At 44.4% G+C, this 18,229-nt stretch overlaps 2 protein-coding genes across 7 annotated transcripts in view; one reads left to right on the top strand and one right to left on the bottom strand.

Moving 5' to 3' along the window:
- The window catches only part of TRIP12 (thyroid hormone receptor interactor 12), a 151,896-nt gene extending 139,253 nt beyond the window's left edge, over positions 1-12,643 (bottom strand). For 5 of the 6 annotated variants that reach the window (XM_084639181.1, XM_084639183.1, XM_084639184.1 and 2 more), the window contains exon 1: positions 12,315-12,458. The gene's annotated coding sequence lies outside the window, so the exon portion shown is untranslated. Of the gene's footprint in view, positions 1-12,314; positions 12,459-12,624 lie in introns of those variants that run through there. The other variant, XM_084639182.1, reaches the window with a different exon arrangement.
- An 8-nt stretch (positions 12,644-12,651) lies between these two features.
- Positions 12,652-18,229, top strand: part of FBXO36 (F-box protein 36) — a 72,125-nt gene continuing 66,547 nt past the window's right edge. The window contains exon 1 of the mRNA XM_084639187.1: positions 12,652-12,976. Within this exon, the coding sequence (XP_084495313.1) occupies positions 12,881-12,976 (96 nt within the window). The 5' untranslated portion in view covers positions 12,652-12,880. The remainder of the gene's footprint in view (positions 12,977-18,229) is intronic.

Here is an 18,229-nt window from a genome sequence, read left to right as displayed (position 1 = left end):
GGATTGTATCCCACAATCCTGCAGCCATAAAATATTTAGACTAAACCACCCATGGCTGCTCTGTTCTAGAATCCAAGCCCTCACCCTTTTTTTGTTAGAAACAATGGCTGTGGAGAAGCATTCCAAATGTAAAGTTAACTAAAGCAGCATTGTCTTCCTGCATTTACTGGCAACGTGAAATACTATTTCTAAAGAGGTTAAACTAACCCATTCATCTGAATTCGTTTTATTTCAGAGTTAATATGCAAATTTCAAAATCAGCATGATTAGTTATATCACTGACTATTGTAGCCTAAGTCTCCCACTGGTATGTTTATCCCAGTATCCCAGACCACCTCCCCTGAAGACAAAAGCTCCAGCTTCCACAACATCCTCTATTCAGTTGTCAAAACTTCCAGTTCTATTTCCACTTCTTTCTCTAACCCCAACACCTACATGCTGATGTGGAGCAACTTAAAATTAAGACAGTATTTAGTCTATAATGACTAGTTCATATTTACAAGACATGGAACTGCAAGACTGGTAATCTAATCTGGATTGTCCTACTAGACCAACTGCTTAAAGATGAAACAGACATCTTCAGAGTGAAGAAATTTATGTACGGGAATGCCAAAGCATATGTGCACTCAGTTCTTGCAGGGCACTCTACAGCTCTGTAGTGTAGATATACCTTTGTTAAGGAAGCAGCTGGAATCAACACTTGTGATTGTAGCAGTAGGGCAATGGTTCTCAAACTTCATTGCACTGCGACCCCCTTCTGATAAAATTACATGACCCCAGGAGAGGAGACTGAAGACTGAGTATGCCTGAGCCCTGCCAGCCAGGGTGGTGGTGAGGGGGGCCAAAGTCCAAGCCCCACTGCCCCGGAGGGGGGGCGGGGGGGAGGGAGGGGAAGAGAAGGAGAAAGAGCAGGAGGCCAAAGCCCAAGCGCAAGGGCTTTAGCCCCAGGCAGAGGGCCTGTAACCTGAGCCCTGCCAGCAAGGGCTGAAGCCCTGGGGCTTGGACCTGGGCCCTGGACCCCAGTAAGTGTAAAACAGCCCTGGCGACCCCATTAAAACGGGCTTGCAACTCACTTTGGGCTTGCAACTCACAGTTTGAGACCCGCTGAGCTAGGGTCTATAATGAAAAGGGAGGTGGTGAGAGGGGAGGAAGGAGACAGCATAGAAGACATTAACTCTAGAGCCAAGCACTAGCATCAGCACAGGATGTGTTTAACTTGCCCTACCCAGCTTTGTACCAGCACTGATTCCTAGTATCATGGGTGTGTTCCCACATATCTGTGTGAAGCTGGATGGTCTGCTGAGGGCAAGAACAGCACTACTGCACTGGAACTCATGTGTAACAGTAGCATTTGGTATGGAGAAAAATACTAAACACAAGTCTTCTAGGTATTTCTTTCTGCCACTGACTATGTGACACCAGCACCCTTTCTTGAGAGGCAGAAAAAGTGATAGGCCTCCACAAAGAAGCTTGCTGCATCAAGTGACACCACATTAGATTTTTATGGCTCTTAAAAAGTTACACATTTGATTTCTAGAGGGGTTTATTATTCTCTGAATATGCTTAAGTAGTGCAGTTATACTATGACTATACAATTTGATCTTTCTAGTGCTGCGTCATTCAGTGCACACATGATACATGGAGATGTGTGTTCACGTTTGATATCTCCCAGCTGGGAGGGGGAAAAAAGCACGAAGAGTCTACATGCTTAGGAAAGCAAAAGCAGCTACCTCAAGGCCATGGCAACAAGTTTTACTACAGAAAAGCAAACCAACTGAGTCAACCCAATAGTAGAACAAAACAAAAAACCCAACCAACAACTTTGAAAGACATTAATTGGAGTGTTAACAGCAAGCAAGATTAAACAAGCAATATTTGGGGAAGGAGTACAGGACTGGTAGATGGAGCACAAGTGATAAGAAATTCGTTTTTAAAGCAGTCAGTCATATGACCTACTATGTAGATTTCCATTTGCCATCACATTGGCTTGACTTTGCAACAAAAGCCATTAAATAGGAGGGGCATGACAGCAAGTGGGTTTTTGTTAAAGACTGACAGCGCTCAGAGCTAGGAAGGACATGAAGGAGACAACATAAGGTGCTGGAGGAAAAGACTATTTAATAATTTGACAGTTGAGACAAGTGAAATGACTTTAGGAGCTGTGCAACAACTGTTTTTTGGGTTTGTTTGTTTTTTTATTTAAATACATAAAGTTTTGGCTTCATGGAGGCAGGAACATTTTTTTAATTTCTACTATTACTAACATTAGTTCAGCTCCACTGGTGTGAGCATTATTGGGAGCTCTACTATAGACAGGATGCTAGGTGGCATGAGTAATTGTAGGAATGCTAGTGTAGGCCAGCTACCAATCATTATGTCCGGCTCCTAACTGGTCTAGATGGTGGCTAGAACCATCTTATCTATACTAGAGCTGCCACCAGTGGGAAGTGTATTTAGCGCAGAGAAAGGTCTAGACCTGAAATGCTATCTGGTAAAGCTCCTCATGCCCAGACCTCACACTTTCTTCCCACAGTGCTAAATACATGATGAGGAATACAAATGCAGATACAACCTGTTTTAAAAGTTGAAGTCAGTGTTACTTATCTGTTCAGTACTAGAATAAAAGCAGAACTACAAATATATTGCGTTATGTAAATTCATTCTTAACTTTTGATTAAACTGCTACACCATAACAACTGCGGTATCTAGAAAAGTGTTACTTCTAGAATAGTTATTCCAGAATAATGGTAAGAAGTATCCCAATTAGTTCAGAAAGTAACCTAGTAGACAAATTGTGCAACTATTTTTCAACCAGCCAGCACAAACCTTAAAAGGAATATTTTAATCCATTTAGCCTATCACAAACAATAGTAATTAACATTAATAGTTAATGAAATATAAAATCAGTTTAAGTAATGAGGATATGCTTTCAAATTTATTCACAGATGAAGGGTGAAAATCTGACGATTGGGGAAGAGGGCTAAACATACCCAAGAAACTTCCTGGTTCAAGTAAACTAGGACCTGTTACTGTATCTACAGTGTGAACATCAAGTGATACCAGATTAATTCTAACACTGTTCCAAACAAGATTCCCATCTATGCACTTTAGAACTGGCTCTAAAGGCTGAAGCCTTTGCTCTGACCAAGGCTTAAGTACATAGATTTTTAACCAGAGAGACTATTTGGAACATTCACTCTAAAGTGATACTGAAGATCAAGGATGTGTCTAAAAGTGTGCATGATTTGGCAAATATCAAATCACTCCCCAAAATTCCTATATCCTAGCAAATAAGAAACTAACTCTAATACAACAGGCAGTATCGAAAGAATAAACTGATCTGAAGTCCTAGGAACAAACATTTATGTAAAAGAGAAACTGCTTGCAAAACCAGAAGTTTTTCCTTAATTTAAGAAAAAAGGAGCCAGGGTTTCAGGTTCTTGAATAAAAAGACAAGCTTCAATACTTGCGCTCTCCCACCTATATATTTCACATTAGATAATGATTGACATAATCTATGCGTAAACTCGGAAGGATTAGATTTTTTTTTGGTAAATGTTGATTTCATTATACAATCAATCAACAAAAAGTTTATAGATAGGTAACAGGAAAAATGCCACTTGAGAACTTTGTTTGACTTAAGAATAACAACTTTGTATATTTTGACACGTGATACAACAATTTATGTTTTAACAGCCTACCTACACCTAATGGCAAATTTATCATTGACTAGTTTTGACTATTAGACCAGAGACTGTCCACATGCTGTAGTATTAAGGCCTTCTATTAAGCTCCAATTCAAAAGCCATACCACAAAAATCATCATATTCCAGGGAAGGTACACAATCATCCACCTCAGGCAGGGAAATCCTGTTTTTGTTTGCCAAGCTTTTCCATACACAAATTTGATTCCCCCTCCCCACCATCCCCCACTAACTTGACCCTCACCCTGAAAGCTAGTGGCATGATGTAAACCTTCATTCCCTGTTACATGAAAGTGAACTTTCTAAATTATTTCTACCAAAATAATTTGTAACAATCACAATGTTTATCCTGTTTTAGTTACTAATCCTAGCTAATTTTCATCATCAGATTATTTACTGGAAGATACCTATTACTCTACCCTATTGCCTATGCAGGGCTGTTCCCTGTAGTACAAGTTTTACTGCTTTGTCTCAAGTGGCTTAAGTGATGTGGCTTATAATACTTTGCTTAAAGAGATGTCAGTTTAACAGCTGCAATTTAAGCCAGAAAAAGCTTCTTGAAAATGAGGCCTATTTTCTTTAAATGCCACCATATTATTTTTATTTGTGCCCTCCTGTATCACCCTAAATAATTCTTCTCCATCACTGGTATTAATTTATAAATACCTGAAAGGCAGTCATACCCACACACCACTTCTCTCCAGTTGCTGTTTATCCCATTAGTACACATCTAATTTTTTCCTCAAATCAATACCCACCTCCCTATCTTCCAATCTCACTCCCATTTGCTGATATCTTTGTGACAAAGATGAGTCCATAGATGAATGCAGTATTCTGGGTGCCGTGTCACCAAGATAATACAGAGATGTATTATCATCACCTTCCCTGCTCCATGACTTGACATATGTCTGCAGATGCAGCCCAGGAACTAAAAATACCACCATGCTGTATTACATTATGTGTGTCTAATTTACTGCCCATTACCCTCAAATGCTTATTAACACACTAGTATTTTACCAATTTCTTGCTTTGAATTAGTTTTGTTTCCACACACCCGCACCCTTAGATGTAGGTCTGCATTTTCCCCAGAGATGAATTTAGTTTTAAGAGTCTGTATATGAGATGTGTTGATTTCATGAAGTAGTCGTCCACACTGGAAATCAAACTGGAGCTAAAATGGATAAACTGCCACTTGATTAACATGTTGAAATGTTACCCATGTTTCACTGCTACACTTTGGACAAATTAAAAAAAAAAAAGTTATTCTTGTTCAAAACAACACTTCAAATGAAGAAAGCCTACTCTGGCTCAATCTCTTGGAGTCAATGAAACCAGTAGGCTTTTCCTTAAACATTAAACTAAACTAGAGTTAAAATTGGAGCGAACTAGTGTCAGGAACTTATGTAAATCTGATTAAGATACAGGACATTATTTTCAAATAGCTTTTGTATCACAGTGGTGAGATCAGTAAGATTCACATTAAGTCTCACCTTCCCTCCTGCCTCCCACCTCCAAAAAAGAAAAAGGTCAGATTGAAAGCAGGCATTCAAGGAGGATGTGAAATTAAATGTCTGTCCAGCCATTTTTATTTGTTTTGCTCCCTTCATTTACTTGCCTTTACTCTGTCCGTGTGCTTGGTTCTACATTCAAGCAACCTTTGAGCTTCACAACTACACAAACTACTATCCCTTCACAAACTGCTATCCCTAAAAGCACACTATGTTTAGCAGACCTTAGATTGTAAGAAGTAGTACATGGCACTATGATTGATAAGAACTATGTTAATAACATGAACATAAGACTAGCCATACTGGGTCAGATGAATGGTCCATCTAGCCCAGTATCCTGTCTTCTGCCAGATGCTTCAGAGGGAATGAACAGAACAGGGCAATCATCAAGTGATCCATCCTAAACCTCTGACTGCCAAAAGCTGGGCCTGGATGATGGGGACACCCAGAACATGGGGCTGCGTTCCTGGCCATCTTGCCTAAGAGCCACTGATAGACCTATTCTCCATGATCTTATCTAATTCTGTTTTGAACCCAGTTATACTTTTGCCAGGTGATGCTGCAAAGGTCAACTAGTTCCACAGGTTGACTCTACGTAGCGTGAAAAACTTCCTTTTAATTTTAAACCTGCTGCATATTAATCTCATTGGATGACCCCTGGTTCTTGTGTTATGTAAACAAATAACTAACACTTCCCTATTCACTTTCTCCACACTATTCATGATTTTACAGATTTTTATCAGACCCCCTCCCTTAGTCTTTTCTCTAAAATGACCAGTCCCCGTCCTTCTAATCTCTCCACGTATGGAAGCTGTCCCCTAATCCTAATCATTTGTTGTCCCTTTCCAATTCCAATACATATTTTTTGAGGTGGGACAACCAGAGCAGTATGCAGCATTCAAAGTATGGCTATACCATGGATTTATGTAGTGGCATTATATGTTGTGTCTTATCATCGATCCCTTTCCTAATGGTGTCTAAAATTGTTAGCTTTTTGGACTGCTGCTACATGTTTCAGAGAACTAGGACTCCAAGATCTGAGTGGTAACTGATCATTTTGACCCTATCATTGTCAATGTACAGTTGGGATGTTCTCCCATGTGCATTACTTGGCACTTAACATTGAATTTCATCTGCCATTTTGTCACCCAGTTTTGTGAGATCCTTTTGTAACTCTGCAGTCAGCTTTGGACTTAACCATATGTGAACACTGCCACCTTATAGTTTACCTCTTTTTCCATATTCCAACATATAAAATTGTACTGACCTGCAGTCAATCACCAATCTCAAGGAATATCAACAATATGCCTATTCCTAAGAGTCTAGTGCCTGTCATTTACAGGCAGCCTTAGGAAAGTTTTCTAACCCCCCCCAGCCTTTTTTTTTTTAGTCACTATATTGAAATACGCTCATTTTCACCTTTACACTTACATGGATACAATACAATAAAAGGGAATTTGTACAGTCAGTAAAATGTACATATCTTTAGAACAAAGAACATCTTGCTTTCCAGAAATTTTTTTGGAAGAATTCACAGTGAACCTGGAATCAGAGATTATGTGGAATCAGGTGACTGACCAGATACCTCAGCCTCCACTTTCAAATACCAATACTTTCTGGAACCCCATGTTCAAAACCCAAGGAGGAGGACTTAGCCCTTCAGTCTTCTGAGGGAGATAATTGCAGAAGACTGAATTTTACTGTGTATTGAGTCTTCTGGATAAGACCTTAGAAAAGTACTCCTGTCTGTTCAGCATGGACATTAAGAATCCTTCACCCCACCCCCACCAAATGTACAAGCATCCTTTACTAAAGACAACCCTCTTCTCACTATTGTAAAATTTTGTTGCTTGCAGATGTGTTGCCTCCCCTCCACCCAAGAAACAGACAACAGCTATATTATTAGCCACCAAGATAATGTGTCATCTTGTAAGCTGTAGGAACTGAACACCTGTTAAGTTAACAAATGTGTGGATGCAGTCAGATTCAGAACTTTGCCTTCTGGTGTAAAAATAAATAAATAAAGCTATTACGAAGTTTCTAATTGAATACTAAATGCCAACAGCTCTACCAGACAATACTTAACTAGCTTTCCAAGCACTAATTAACCATATCTGTTTGGGGTGATGGGGAACAGAGAAAATGATGCATGGCTCAAAAGATTAAAATATTCGTTAAGTACAGTATTTGCAACACCGTCTCATATTACATTCAAATGTTTTCAGTAAGCATGTCTTGAACTGAAGTCAGCCACTTTGTGCTTAGTTTTCCAATAATCTTGATAGCACTATTAATTAGCAGTAGTATCAATCCTCCTCCTTATACACATTAAAAATATGGCTGAATTCTGTACTGGGTGATATGCAAGAGATTAAGGTCACTGGTCTCAGTAAGCACATTGCAAAAAATTGCTACTAGACTCCCTATCCATAGACAATTTGGTTATGTGTGCTAAAACATGAGTTGCCAGATGGAAGTAAAGACAATTCCACTAATTGCACATTTGCATAGCCAAAGCAGCCAAGTTCTTTCAACCCGATAAGAAAGGGCTATTATACGGCAGGATGGAAAAATATTTGTCCACACAAAACTGATTGCCCCAATCACCTGAATATCATTCATTTAAAGAGACTAGTTAACTAAGTCATGCTCTTAAAACTGACAGCACATTTGATATCATAAAGAAACATTACTAGAAATGTTCTATTTACAGAATACTGCTGCTTTCAGGTTTTATAACTGGCTTTTGTTTCATGATTGTCTTTGGCAGAATGTTGTTTTTATCAGAAACAGATGTTTATTCTCAAGCGTGAGAAGTGAAGATACTTTCCTACCATAGGAAACACAGGACTTCATGTAAAGTGCAGAAGCTGGGAATTCAAGGAAGAAAGGGGTACCTAAAGACTAAGCCCATGCCACTTTCAGCTTTTCCAGATAGCAATAGCTAGCTGATGGCTCTTGTAGGAAAATCCTCAAACATGTAACTGATTCATAATACTACATGTAGAACAGTATATCAAGAGTTAGTTCATAATAAAATTTACTTCAAAACATGTAGACAAAGCTAAGACTCCTTAACCATGAAATCTTATTATAACAGTGCCACTGCCTTCCTTGAGCAACAGCAGAACCAGGAAAGGTTATCACCAGCAGGAGAGTGAATTTGTGTGGGGGGGTGGAGGGTGAGAAAACCTGGATTTGTGCTGGAAATCACTTTAGATAAGCTATTACCAGCAGGACAGTGGGGTGGGAATAGGTATTGTTTCATATTCTCTGTGTATATATAAAGCCTGCTGCAGTTTCCACGATATGCATCTGAGGAAGTGAGCTGTAGCTCACGAAAGCTTATGCTCTAATAAATTGGTTAGTCTCTAAGGTGCCACAAGTCCTCCTTTTCTTTTTGCGAATACAGACTAACACGGCTGCTACTCTGAAACAGGAAAGGACAGTTACAGTTCAGGTCTACTACTGCTAAGTAATCTACAATGGACACATACTTGGATATCATTCCTGCATCTCAAATAGCTTTACAAAGAAGGTAAATATTGGCCCCATTATACAAGTAGGGAAACTGAAGCAGAGAGGTGACATGATTTGCCATGGGATCCAGTACACCAGTGGCAGAGGTTAAACTAAGGAACAGAATCCAGGTCTCCTGAGTTCCTGTCCAATTGACAGTGCACTGTATTACACTGCCTTCATAGTAAGAGCCCACCTTACCCTACCCCAAAAATGCCTCTTGAGATTTACAGGGCTCTATTGGCCTCAATTATGTTTACTGGTTTACAGAGGTGTCTTCGGAATCTGTGTATAGGTGTGGCATCACTGAAATAGCAGAAACAAAAGATATATCTTTTAGAATGTTACAACGTAAATAAATTATGACAAGCAGTACCCACCATTTAATAGGTTTCTTAGGTGGTTATAAGTTACGTTACTTAGCCTTTAGAATCTTTAATCCTTAGTTGTTACAGCATATTGTTTAGCAAAACTACCAAAGCTGTATTTAGGGCCCATCTACCCTACAAATACAAGCTCCTGAGCCACAACATATAGTACAGAGACATTCTAGCCACGTTCCCAACTAAACTAGATAACATGGTTTAAGGGTACAACTGTTCTATAGTCAGATTATCTTACTGGTTCTATTAGTAGTGTAAATAGGCCTCAAAGTCTTAAGGATCTGACAACTAAACAGAGGCAAGCAAGAAAACTCAAAGCTGATTTTTTTAAACCTTTTCTGCCTAGACATTGCAATATATCACCCACTGTTTAGAGGCTTTTGCAATTCATGTTTTGTTATCCAAGGCTTTGCATCTTAGATACAATTAGACATTTCCTTGCTTTTGAAGATTCATCAGACTAAATGTTATCTTAGTGTGCTTTCAGGGTCTAGTTTTGAAGAGATAAATAATCCCGTCACAGAAACAAAACACTGGCACCTAGCCTGTGGTCCCTGGCTGGAGTAGTACTTAATTGGTTCCATTCTTTCCTCTGAAAGAGGAGCATTAGCTGATCTATAAAATCCTGAAAATTCTGGGGTCTCTGCTGTGATAAAGCTGTCAATATGGTGTCTTAAACAGCTGTTTGTTCATAGCCCCTGAATGTTAACCATCTTGAGGTTTGAGATTATGCTTTCTCGGGAAGAGCGACAGCGATGTAAACTCATTTCTCAAGTTGGTCTGACAACCACTGAGTGAAATGATGAGACAGCCCATCTCTTTTCCTCAGGCTTCTAAGGATGGGAGGCTTTGTGGGTGCAGCAAGTTTTGGAGGATGCGTTCTTTCATTTTATACAAGGAACATAAATGTACGCACACCTGAATCGCATAGCTGAAAGCCTTTTAGAAATTTAGTAAGTGTGGTAAATAAAAGTTAAAGCTTACCACAGTTTGTTAGACCATTTTGAATACCACTTAGTAATAAGTTGTCGCAATAGACTGCCTTATTTACAATATTTACTCACTAAAATATTGCTTTTAGGCTCATTGTACTCATCTGACAATTTTAGCCTTTTAATATGTTATGCTTAAAGTTAAACAAGCTGTCACTTATCAGACTTTAAAAAACTCATTAAAAATATAAATATTGAGAATTCAGTTGTCTTTAAAAAGACAGCCACCAAACCTCAGAACTCCTGGGGAGGAGAGGGGAAAAAAGGAAAATAGGGCACAAAGTGGAAATAATGACCTCCTTAATTACAAGATTGTTAGCGGCTGCTTGACTTATACATATTTCTACCTGTACACATGCAGAGACAAACCAAATCTTATTCATTCTGAGGACAACTCCTTCATTTTTTATTTTTAATTTAGTTTTTAAAGTTTCTCTCTCTTGTGATAAAGGATTTGGCTGTGTGTTTCAATTCAGTATCCCTTATTCAAGTTGCCTTGTCAAAAGATGACAGCCCTGAGAACTCCATGAAACTCAATATTTAAGTATAAACGTAAGCTTATGCTCTCAAATAGAGAAATTCAGAGAGTCACCCTCTTAAAGTAAACTTTTATGATGTGGCCTTAAATGCAGTGTATCAATACTGCTGCTGAACAGGATGAAGAAAGACTGTTTACACTGAAACTCACCCTGAATTAGGATGATTAGTGGATGGTTGCACATATCAAAACCACCCTGAAAACAAACCGAACGCACTCTAAAAGCATTTCCAAACCGTATGCCAGACTTACGAGGTGAATTTAGGCCAGTGCCAAGCTCTCATTTCTTTCCCCTTGTATAAATGCGACACAATCGAGCCGCACATGCAGGCCTCTCTCTCTCTCCATTTCAGGCAGGACCTTTGTTCCATTCGTTGATGTTTTTCCCTCAAAGCCCGTGACACGACTTTCCACTTTTCCCCCTATTATTTTCCGGTTCACAGTCTAGACTTTCAGACTCCCGATCCCTTAAAACACCCAACTGCGGAGAAACCCGATGAGCCAGTGCATTAGGAGGCGGGGGGAGGGGGAACAATAAAAAAGTTGAACAGCAGGAAGATGGGCCTGCAGGTCTGGTAAAAGCCCCGGCATCGGTTTGTTTACCAGCCCCAGACAGCCAGGGCAGCAGCTAGGAAGGGATCGGCGTGAGTAGTGCGAGCACCCCCCCACACACAAAAATCTTCACGGCTCCCCAATACCCAGCCACTCTCACCGATACAGTATCACGGGACTAGCAGTAAGGGGGGTGACGGGGGAAGAGAGAATTTACGTGTGAGCATTATGCAAACAAACGGCAGGACCAAGGGACTGGTTACTTCACTGAAAGCAACAAAAATTAAGAGAGGAAAAAAAGGGGGGGAAATCAGCTCTGAACCGATGCGGGTAGAAATAATCCTCTCGTGGGTAGTCAGTATTGTAACTCGAATCAACACCCTCTCCCCTCGCCTGGGAAATATGGACGGCGGCTGATTATTTTGCCTTTTCTTTCTCCGACTGGGTTTTTGTTGCTTTTATAAAAAAGGTGACTCGATAGCGCCTTAAAAATAAGTATAACAACAACAACAACAACAGGGAAAGGGGGTTTATGGGGGGAGGCAAATACAAATCTGGTTCAGTAGCGTCGACCCTGACACTAGCCTTTTGTATTAGCAACTACCCAGGCTACAGAGCTAGTCGTAGCTGGTGCGGAGAAGAGTCCTCCACCTTGGGGCTCCAGGCTGTCGGGAGCATTGTGTGAGGTAGGGATTGGGGGCAGCTTCTCCCCCTCCCCCCCTTAATATTTTGGGGGCGGTGGGGGTGCACTGAAGTCAGCTTCCAGTGGCTGCTTGGCCATTTTGTCAGCTCCATTTCTACCACCTCCACCCCCTCATCCCTTCCTCAGTGAGGCCTCACCACCAGAATCCCATTATTAAACCCAGGGCCCTCTTCGCCCTTCCACCCCCTTGGCCTCTCCCGATCATTACACCTCCTCCCAGGCCCCAACACTCACTCCCCCACAAACAATGCCTGGGATGGCGCTTCTCCCCTCCCCCCTGCCCCGGGAAGGGCAGCTGAGCTCATACCGGGGGTGACACAACGGGCCTGACCAAGCCAGCCTAGGGCAGTTGAGGGGGCCCAGCGCCCCACTCACATCCTCAGTGCCTAGGAAAAGGGAAAGGAGCCCCATGTACCTAGTTTGTCCCGATGCGGCCTCCGCAGACGCTCCGTGCCACCCCAGCAGCAGCTTCCCTTCCCTTCAATTATCAGCTGAAGCCGCAGCACCGACCAGCGCGCCGTCCGCTTCCGCAGCCGAACCCCTTCCAGTGGCACAGGGGGAGGCTGGGGACTACTTTACCCCCCCCCCAACGGGGCCCGCAGCCCCTACCCGTCCCCCCTGCCTAAAGGCGCTCCCCCTGCCCGGCTGGCCGCCCCCCGCGAAGTCCGCGGACCGGCGGTTTGCTGGTCCTGCTTCCCTGCGCTTCCAGGCGTTTCTTGGCCTACCGAGCGGTATCCTTCCGCCGGGGTCGTCACCCCTGGGTCCATGGAAGTATTTCCCCTCAGGTCAGCGGGGCTGGAGGAACGGTTTTTACCAACTAAGGGGTGTATAGGACCCTCCTCGCCGCTGGGGCGAAGACCCCGCTGGGCTAGAGCGTTAATATCGACCCGGCTCCTTTAAGAGGGGGCTGGGCTCCCAGTGACCTCTCGTGATGCCCACCCCTTCCTGGTTGCCATAGTCACCTCTTGCCAGCGTCCCAAAATGGCGTCTCTACTGGAGGAGAACTTGTTTGAGACCCGCGCGCAGGCCCCAGCCCCCAGCAAGGACTTCTACCAGCTGATCGTCACCCAGAAGGAGGTGGGTGAACGAAGGAAGGAGGTCCTGCCTGTGGCCTCCGCCAGCGCCCCCATCCCACTGCCAGCTGCCCACCGGGCTGTTGCTGCTCCGGCTCGCACGCAGATGAGGCAACTCAACGGGCTGTCGGGGCAACCCGCAGCTTGGGGATGGTCCACGGATCTGTCACCGGTCGGGAATCCAGAGGGGGGCCTGGCAAAGGCCGTTGACTAGGAGTCGGGCAGGCGGGTGGGGAAACACCACCAAAGGTTGGTCCAGAGGGACGGAGGGCACGTAGGATTCCTAAGCGTCACTGAAACGTGCTTGTGAATGTATGGAAAAGCATTGCCTGGGGGAAAACTCGCTGACCAAGTATCCGGGGAGGTGGGGGGGGGTGTATCATCACTGAATGGGATCTGAGTAGTAGTGCACGTAAAGCATGTGAGATCTGGGGATCCACTACGCGTTGGAAAGTATCCCCAGTAAGAAATTCAGGGGTAAAATAGGAAAGTCACCAACTGAGTATGAAAAAGTGTTGCAGAGTGATGATTCAGTAACCTTGAAAACATTCCACAGTTGCATGAGATACTGTGACCCTGAAAAAAAATACAGAACAAATTAAGGGACCTTCAAAGACTGTCACAAATAAGTGATCCAGTGATTAGAGAAAACAACACAATGCTGAGAAAAGTCACAATGCTTTTCCTAAGGAAAAGCAAGTTTTAAAGGAGCTGGAACAAACAATTTACAGGCAAATCACTAGTTTTCCATTGAAATATCCTGCCAGGAAGGTGAAGTGAATAGCTAAGAAGAATTAATCTGCCTGTCCTGGGACAGGAAGCCAATACATTTTCATAATCTTACAGGATAATACATGTCAAGACACTTCTTTGGCAGGTTAGTTAGAATTTTATTTCTCTGATAATGTCCAGAGGTGGTTCAGAAGAGTGTTCAAAATAATCCTGAGTGAGATTTTAAGTGTCTTATTGAAACGTACTGCAAAATCCTTTATCACAAGAGTAAGACTGATGCCTTAAAACTGCTTTAAAATTAATCTCCAATAAGAGAGTCGCTCCAGCAAATGATGGGACTACTTTCCGCTTCTTTAAAGATGTACTTCAGGTTTGTTTCATGTTTACCCTAAATTTGACTAGGTTTGATCTTGAAAGTAAAGGTATTGCATGGAGAGAGCAGGTGCAAGATATGAATACTGAGCTCTGTCTCAGGTTGTGTGTATCAGTTTTAATGTTGTGAGATTTCAAAAATAATATGCTAAGTGAGATTTTAATGGTCTCATTAAAACACCTAGCCAAATTTTTTGTCACAAGGAGATACTTTTTACATGTCATTAAAACTAATCCAAAACGACAAAGATGTCTTCCCTCCAATCGGGTGAGAGTCGGCAGGCCTGTAAAATAAGCAAACCAAAATCGAATCTATTACTCCAAAATGAATAGAATTCCAAGCTTTGATCTTTATGTCCCACATGCTTTTTTTTTATTAGTTTCCTTTTAAAAGTGCCACTATAAGTAATTGTTGGTTGTTTTTTTCCCCAATGAATATGAAAGTATACTAGTCAACAGTAGCAACAAAAATAGTTAAAATTTCAAAAGTTTCAGTTACTTCTTTCTGAAAAATTCTGTTTTGAGGCTGAAATTTCCACATTGGGTGTCTGACTAAGGTGATTTTAAAAAAAATGTTCATTACATTCTGCTATTTTTAAAATATATATATATTGTTGCCCCGTTATGACATGAGCACTTTGGCAATATTTGGCCCCCTGAGAGTTGTTTCAGTTGGGTAGAGAAATTGATGATGGAGTCAGGTATTTCTTTGATGTAACCTGTTTATTCATTAGGAATGTACAAATTCCTGTTTCTCTAAACACAGCAGGAATTAACCAGCAAGACAGTTACTTTGCTCACAATTCCAAGTCCCTTTCTACCCAGCACTTAGCACAAAAAGCGCTCTCTTGCTCACTCACTCTCGACTTTTTCTCAGGGCCATGCTCCAACTGCTTGTTCTGCTGTCTTCTTTTCTGTGTCTGTTTCTATGGTGTTTATCACTGCTTCCCTGTAACACACACCACTTGAGTCCAATCAAACCCTGCCCCAAGATCACAGAGGGACCTCCTGCCACATGGCTAAAACCTACTCCAGCCTTGGGTGTGGCTTTATTCTGGGCAAAGGCCCCTATCATTTCATCCATCTATTCTATAAAGTAGCTCAATTGTTCTTTACATTTTTCCCAAAATGAAGGGCAGCTGTTAATATCCGGCAGTTTCAATGAGGTTTAACCCAACCCATAACAATATCTTATTTTAACCTCTATTTTTTTCACGTAGATATCCTGAAAAGAACTTCAGGTAGATTTTTTTTTTAAAGGCAGTGGTTTGGTAATTCAAACTGAGGCCAGATCTTGTAAATATTTACCTGTTTGCATAACTTTAAGAATGTGAATAGCCCCATAGAAGTCAGTGGAACTACTATGTGTGCGTAAAAGTAGGAATGTTTACAGCATAAAGTTAGTCCTCCTTGATGTATAGTTGCTTAGCATGCTTTGAAAAATTTTGTTTTGATTTCATAAAGTTATGACTATTTGAATGAACTATTTGAGCATGCAGAGCAGTGTGACAAAGTTCCTCCTCTACCTTGGTGGGTCATGCACTTATTGGCGAATTTGTTCACCTTAGAGCTTCACGGCAGCCCTCAGCTTGGCCGTTTTTCCTGAATTCACAGTCCAGGTCATCTCCTCCTGTGTCTGACCAGGAGTTGGGAGGATTTGGGGGGAACCCAGGCCTGCCCTTTACTCCGGGTTCCAGCCCAGGGCCCTGTGGAATACAGCTGTCTAGAGTGCCTCCTGGAACAGCTGTGCGACAGCTACAACTCCTGGGCTACTTCCCCATGGCCTCCTCCCAACACCTTCTTTATCCATAGGACCTTCCTCCTGGTGTCTGATAATGCTTGTACACCTCAGTCCTCCAACAGTCCACGTTCTCACTCTCAGTTCCTCACAGGAACACCACAAACTGAAGTGAGCTCCTTTTTAAAACCCAGGTGCCCTGATTAGCCTGCCTTAATTGATTCTAGCAGCTTCTTGATTGGCTGCAGGTGTTCTAATCAGCCTGTCTTAATTGTCTCCAGAAGGTTCCTGATGGTTCTCGAACCTTCCCTGTTACGTTACCCAGGGGAAAGGGACCTACTTAGCCTGCTCTGCTGCCCTCTGGCCTGGGCTTTCCTTGCTTTTTGCCCCTGCTTTCAGCTTTCCCCCCTGACTGGGCCAGACGCTCTCTCCCCTTTCTTTTCCTTTTGTTGTTTTTTTTCTTTCTCCGCTGTTGCTAGAGTGCTGGCCAGCTGCTGGCTGGCTGTAACGCCCCCGCCCCGCCCGCCCTTGGATGCTGCTGCCACTCCAGCTGAAATCCTCCCCCGAGAGAGGGGGGGCCTGCCGGCCCGCTTCCCCGGACGGGGGGAGTGGAAGGACCTAGACCCAGCCGCTTGCTGTTTGTCTGCGGACCCGTCTCCGGTTGAGAGGAATCTTATCACTTGCTCCGGCATTTCTGGAATGCAAAAAAGAAAACCCAGAACAGATAGAGAAACAGCAGTCTACCAGAGGAACACCGCCCGGGGAACTTACAAATCGCCGTGGACAGGGCCCAAGACTGAGTAACTTTCAAACTGTGCTCTCATGTGGGGGGAGGCCTTGACTATGTCGAGACTGTGTTCGTAGGGACACAGGGGGTGTGGCACGGAGCCGCCCCCCGATCCATCTGTGTCCTCCCAACCCCCACGCTACCATCTTCACAACTGCCTCCTCCACCGTCATTGCTGGCGGTTTAACATCTGCCTCTGGACTTAGCTGCTCGCCCTGATTCCACCGTGTGGGCCAGAAGCACAAGCCAACCAAACAGGACTCTCAGGACAAGCGTACGGTGGTTCATGTGCCCCCCCCCGAACTGCCCATCCCACAGCCTGTCCCTTTTTACCTGACCCCAACTCCTGTTAACCACCTGCCACCGCCCCCGCTGGGGCATCAGCAATGGAGGGCACTGGGGTGACCTCCGCCGCTGCCATGCCCACTGCCTCCCCAGACTCTAGGGGAGTCCCCCAGCTGGCAGGAAAGGCCAGGGCAAGAAGAAGGGGAAGGGCCCCGCTAAAACCACCAGGCCCTCTGTGGCAGGGGTCACCCCCACTGCTGCGGCCCTGCCACCAACCACGGCATCCCTCCCCACTGCCCCCTTTACCAGCTCTGCGGGTGTCCCTCCCTCAGCCCCCAGGATGTATGCCCGGGCGGCGGAAGCCCCCCCGCCTGCCTCCTCCTCATCTCTCCTGCCCACCGCCTCCGCCACCATCAACAGCGGCCGGGGCCCCTTCCCCACCATGACAAGGAAGCACGGTGTCCGATGCCTTCTGGTGCCCGCCTCGCCCCATGTGGAGACCTATGTGCGGGCATTGGCGAGGGTGGTGGGGCCCTCGGCCATTGTGGCGGCCTCCAAAATGTATGGGAAGGTCGTCTTCTTCTTAGCATCAGAGGCTGCTGCCCAGGAGGCGGTGGAGAGGGGCCTGGCGGTGGGAGGGATGTTTGTCCCCCTAGAGCCGCTAGAGGACCTGGGCGTCCTCCTGGTCCTGACCTCTGTCCCTCCTTTTCTCCTCAATGATGCCCTGTTACCCGCCCTTTCCACCCTGGGGAAACCTGTTTCTGTCATCAGTCCTCTCCCGTTGGGCTGCAATGACCCCACCCTCCGTCACATCTTTTCCTTCCGCCGGCAAGTGCCGCTTCTACTGCCATCGGCGGCGCGTGACGGAGAGGCGCTCAAGGGGTCCTTCCTAGTCCCCCACCAGGGGGCCCGTTACCGGGTGTATTTCTCCACGGGGGAAGCCCGGTGCTACCTCTGCCAGGTGTCAGGGCATGTCTGGAGGGACTGCCCCTTAGCCCGGCAAGGAGGGGCATCTGGGGTCCCCGAGACCTGGCAGGACATCGGCCCCGTCATTGCCGACACCCTGGCCACCCGATACCCAAACCTGCTCCCCCTCCTCTTCGGACCACCGCTTCTCCTGCTCAGGCCCAAGGTGCACCTCCCCTACAATGCCCAGACGAGCGGGAGAGCCCCACCCTCGCTGCTGACAATCTGGCAGGGCCTATGGAGGAGGATGTGGCAGAGATACCACCAGGCATGGGAGAGAGCCTGCCCCAGGGAGAATCCTCCCTCCCTTATGCCGCCCCATCGCCCCCCCCCAAGTCCCTGAGCCATCGCCTTTACCCCCGACACGACCCCTGCTA

This window comes from Lepidochelys olivacea (assembly GCF_965140295.1).
Source record: "Lepidochelys olivacea isolate rLepOli2 genome assembly, chromosome: 9".
Lineage (NCBI taxonomy): Eukaryota > Metazoa > Chordata > Testudines > Cheloniidae > Lepidochelys > Lepidochelys olivacea.
Note: the sequence above shows the minus strand (reverse complement) of the source record. Positions and strands in the feature narration are given on the sequence as shown.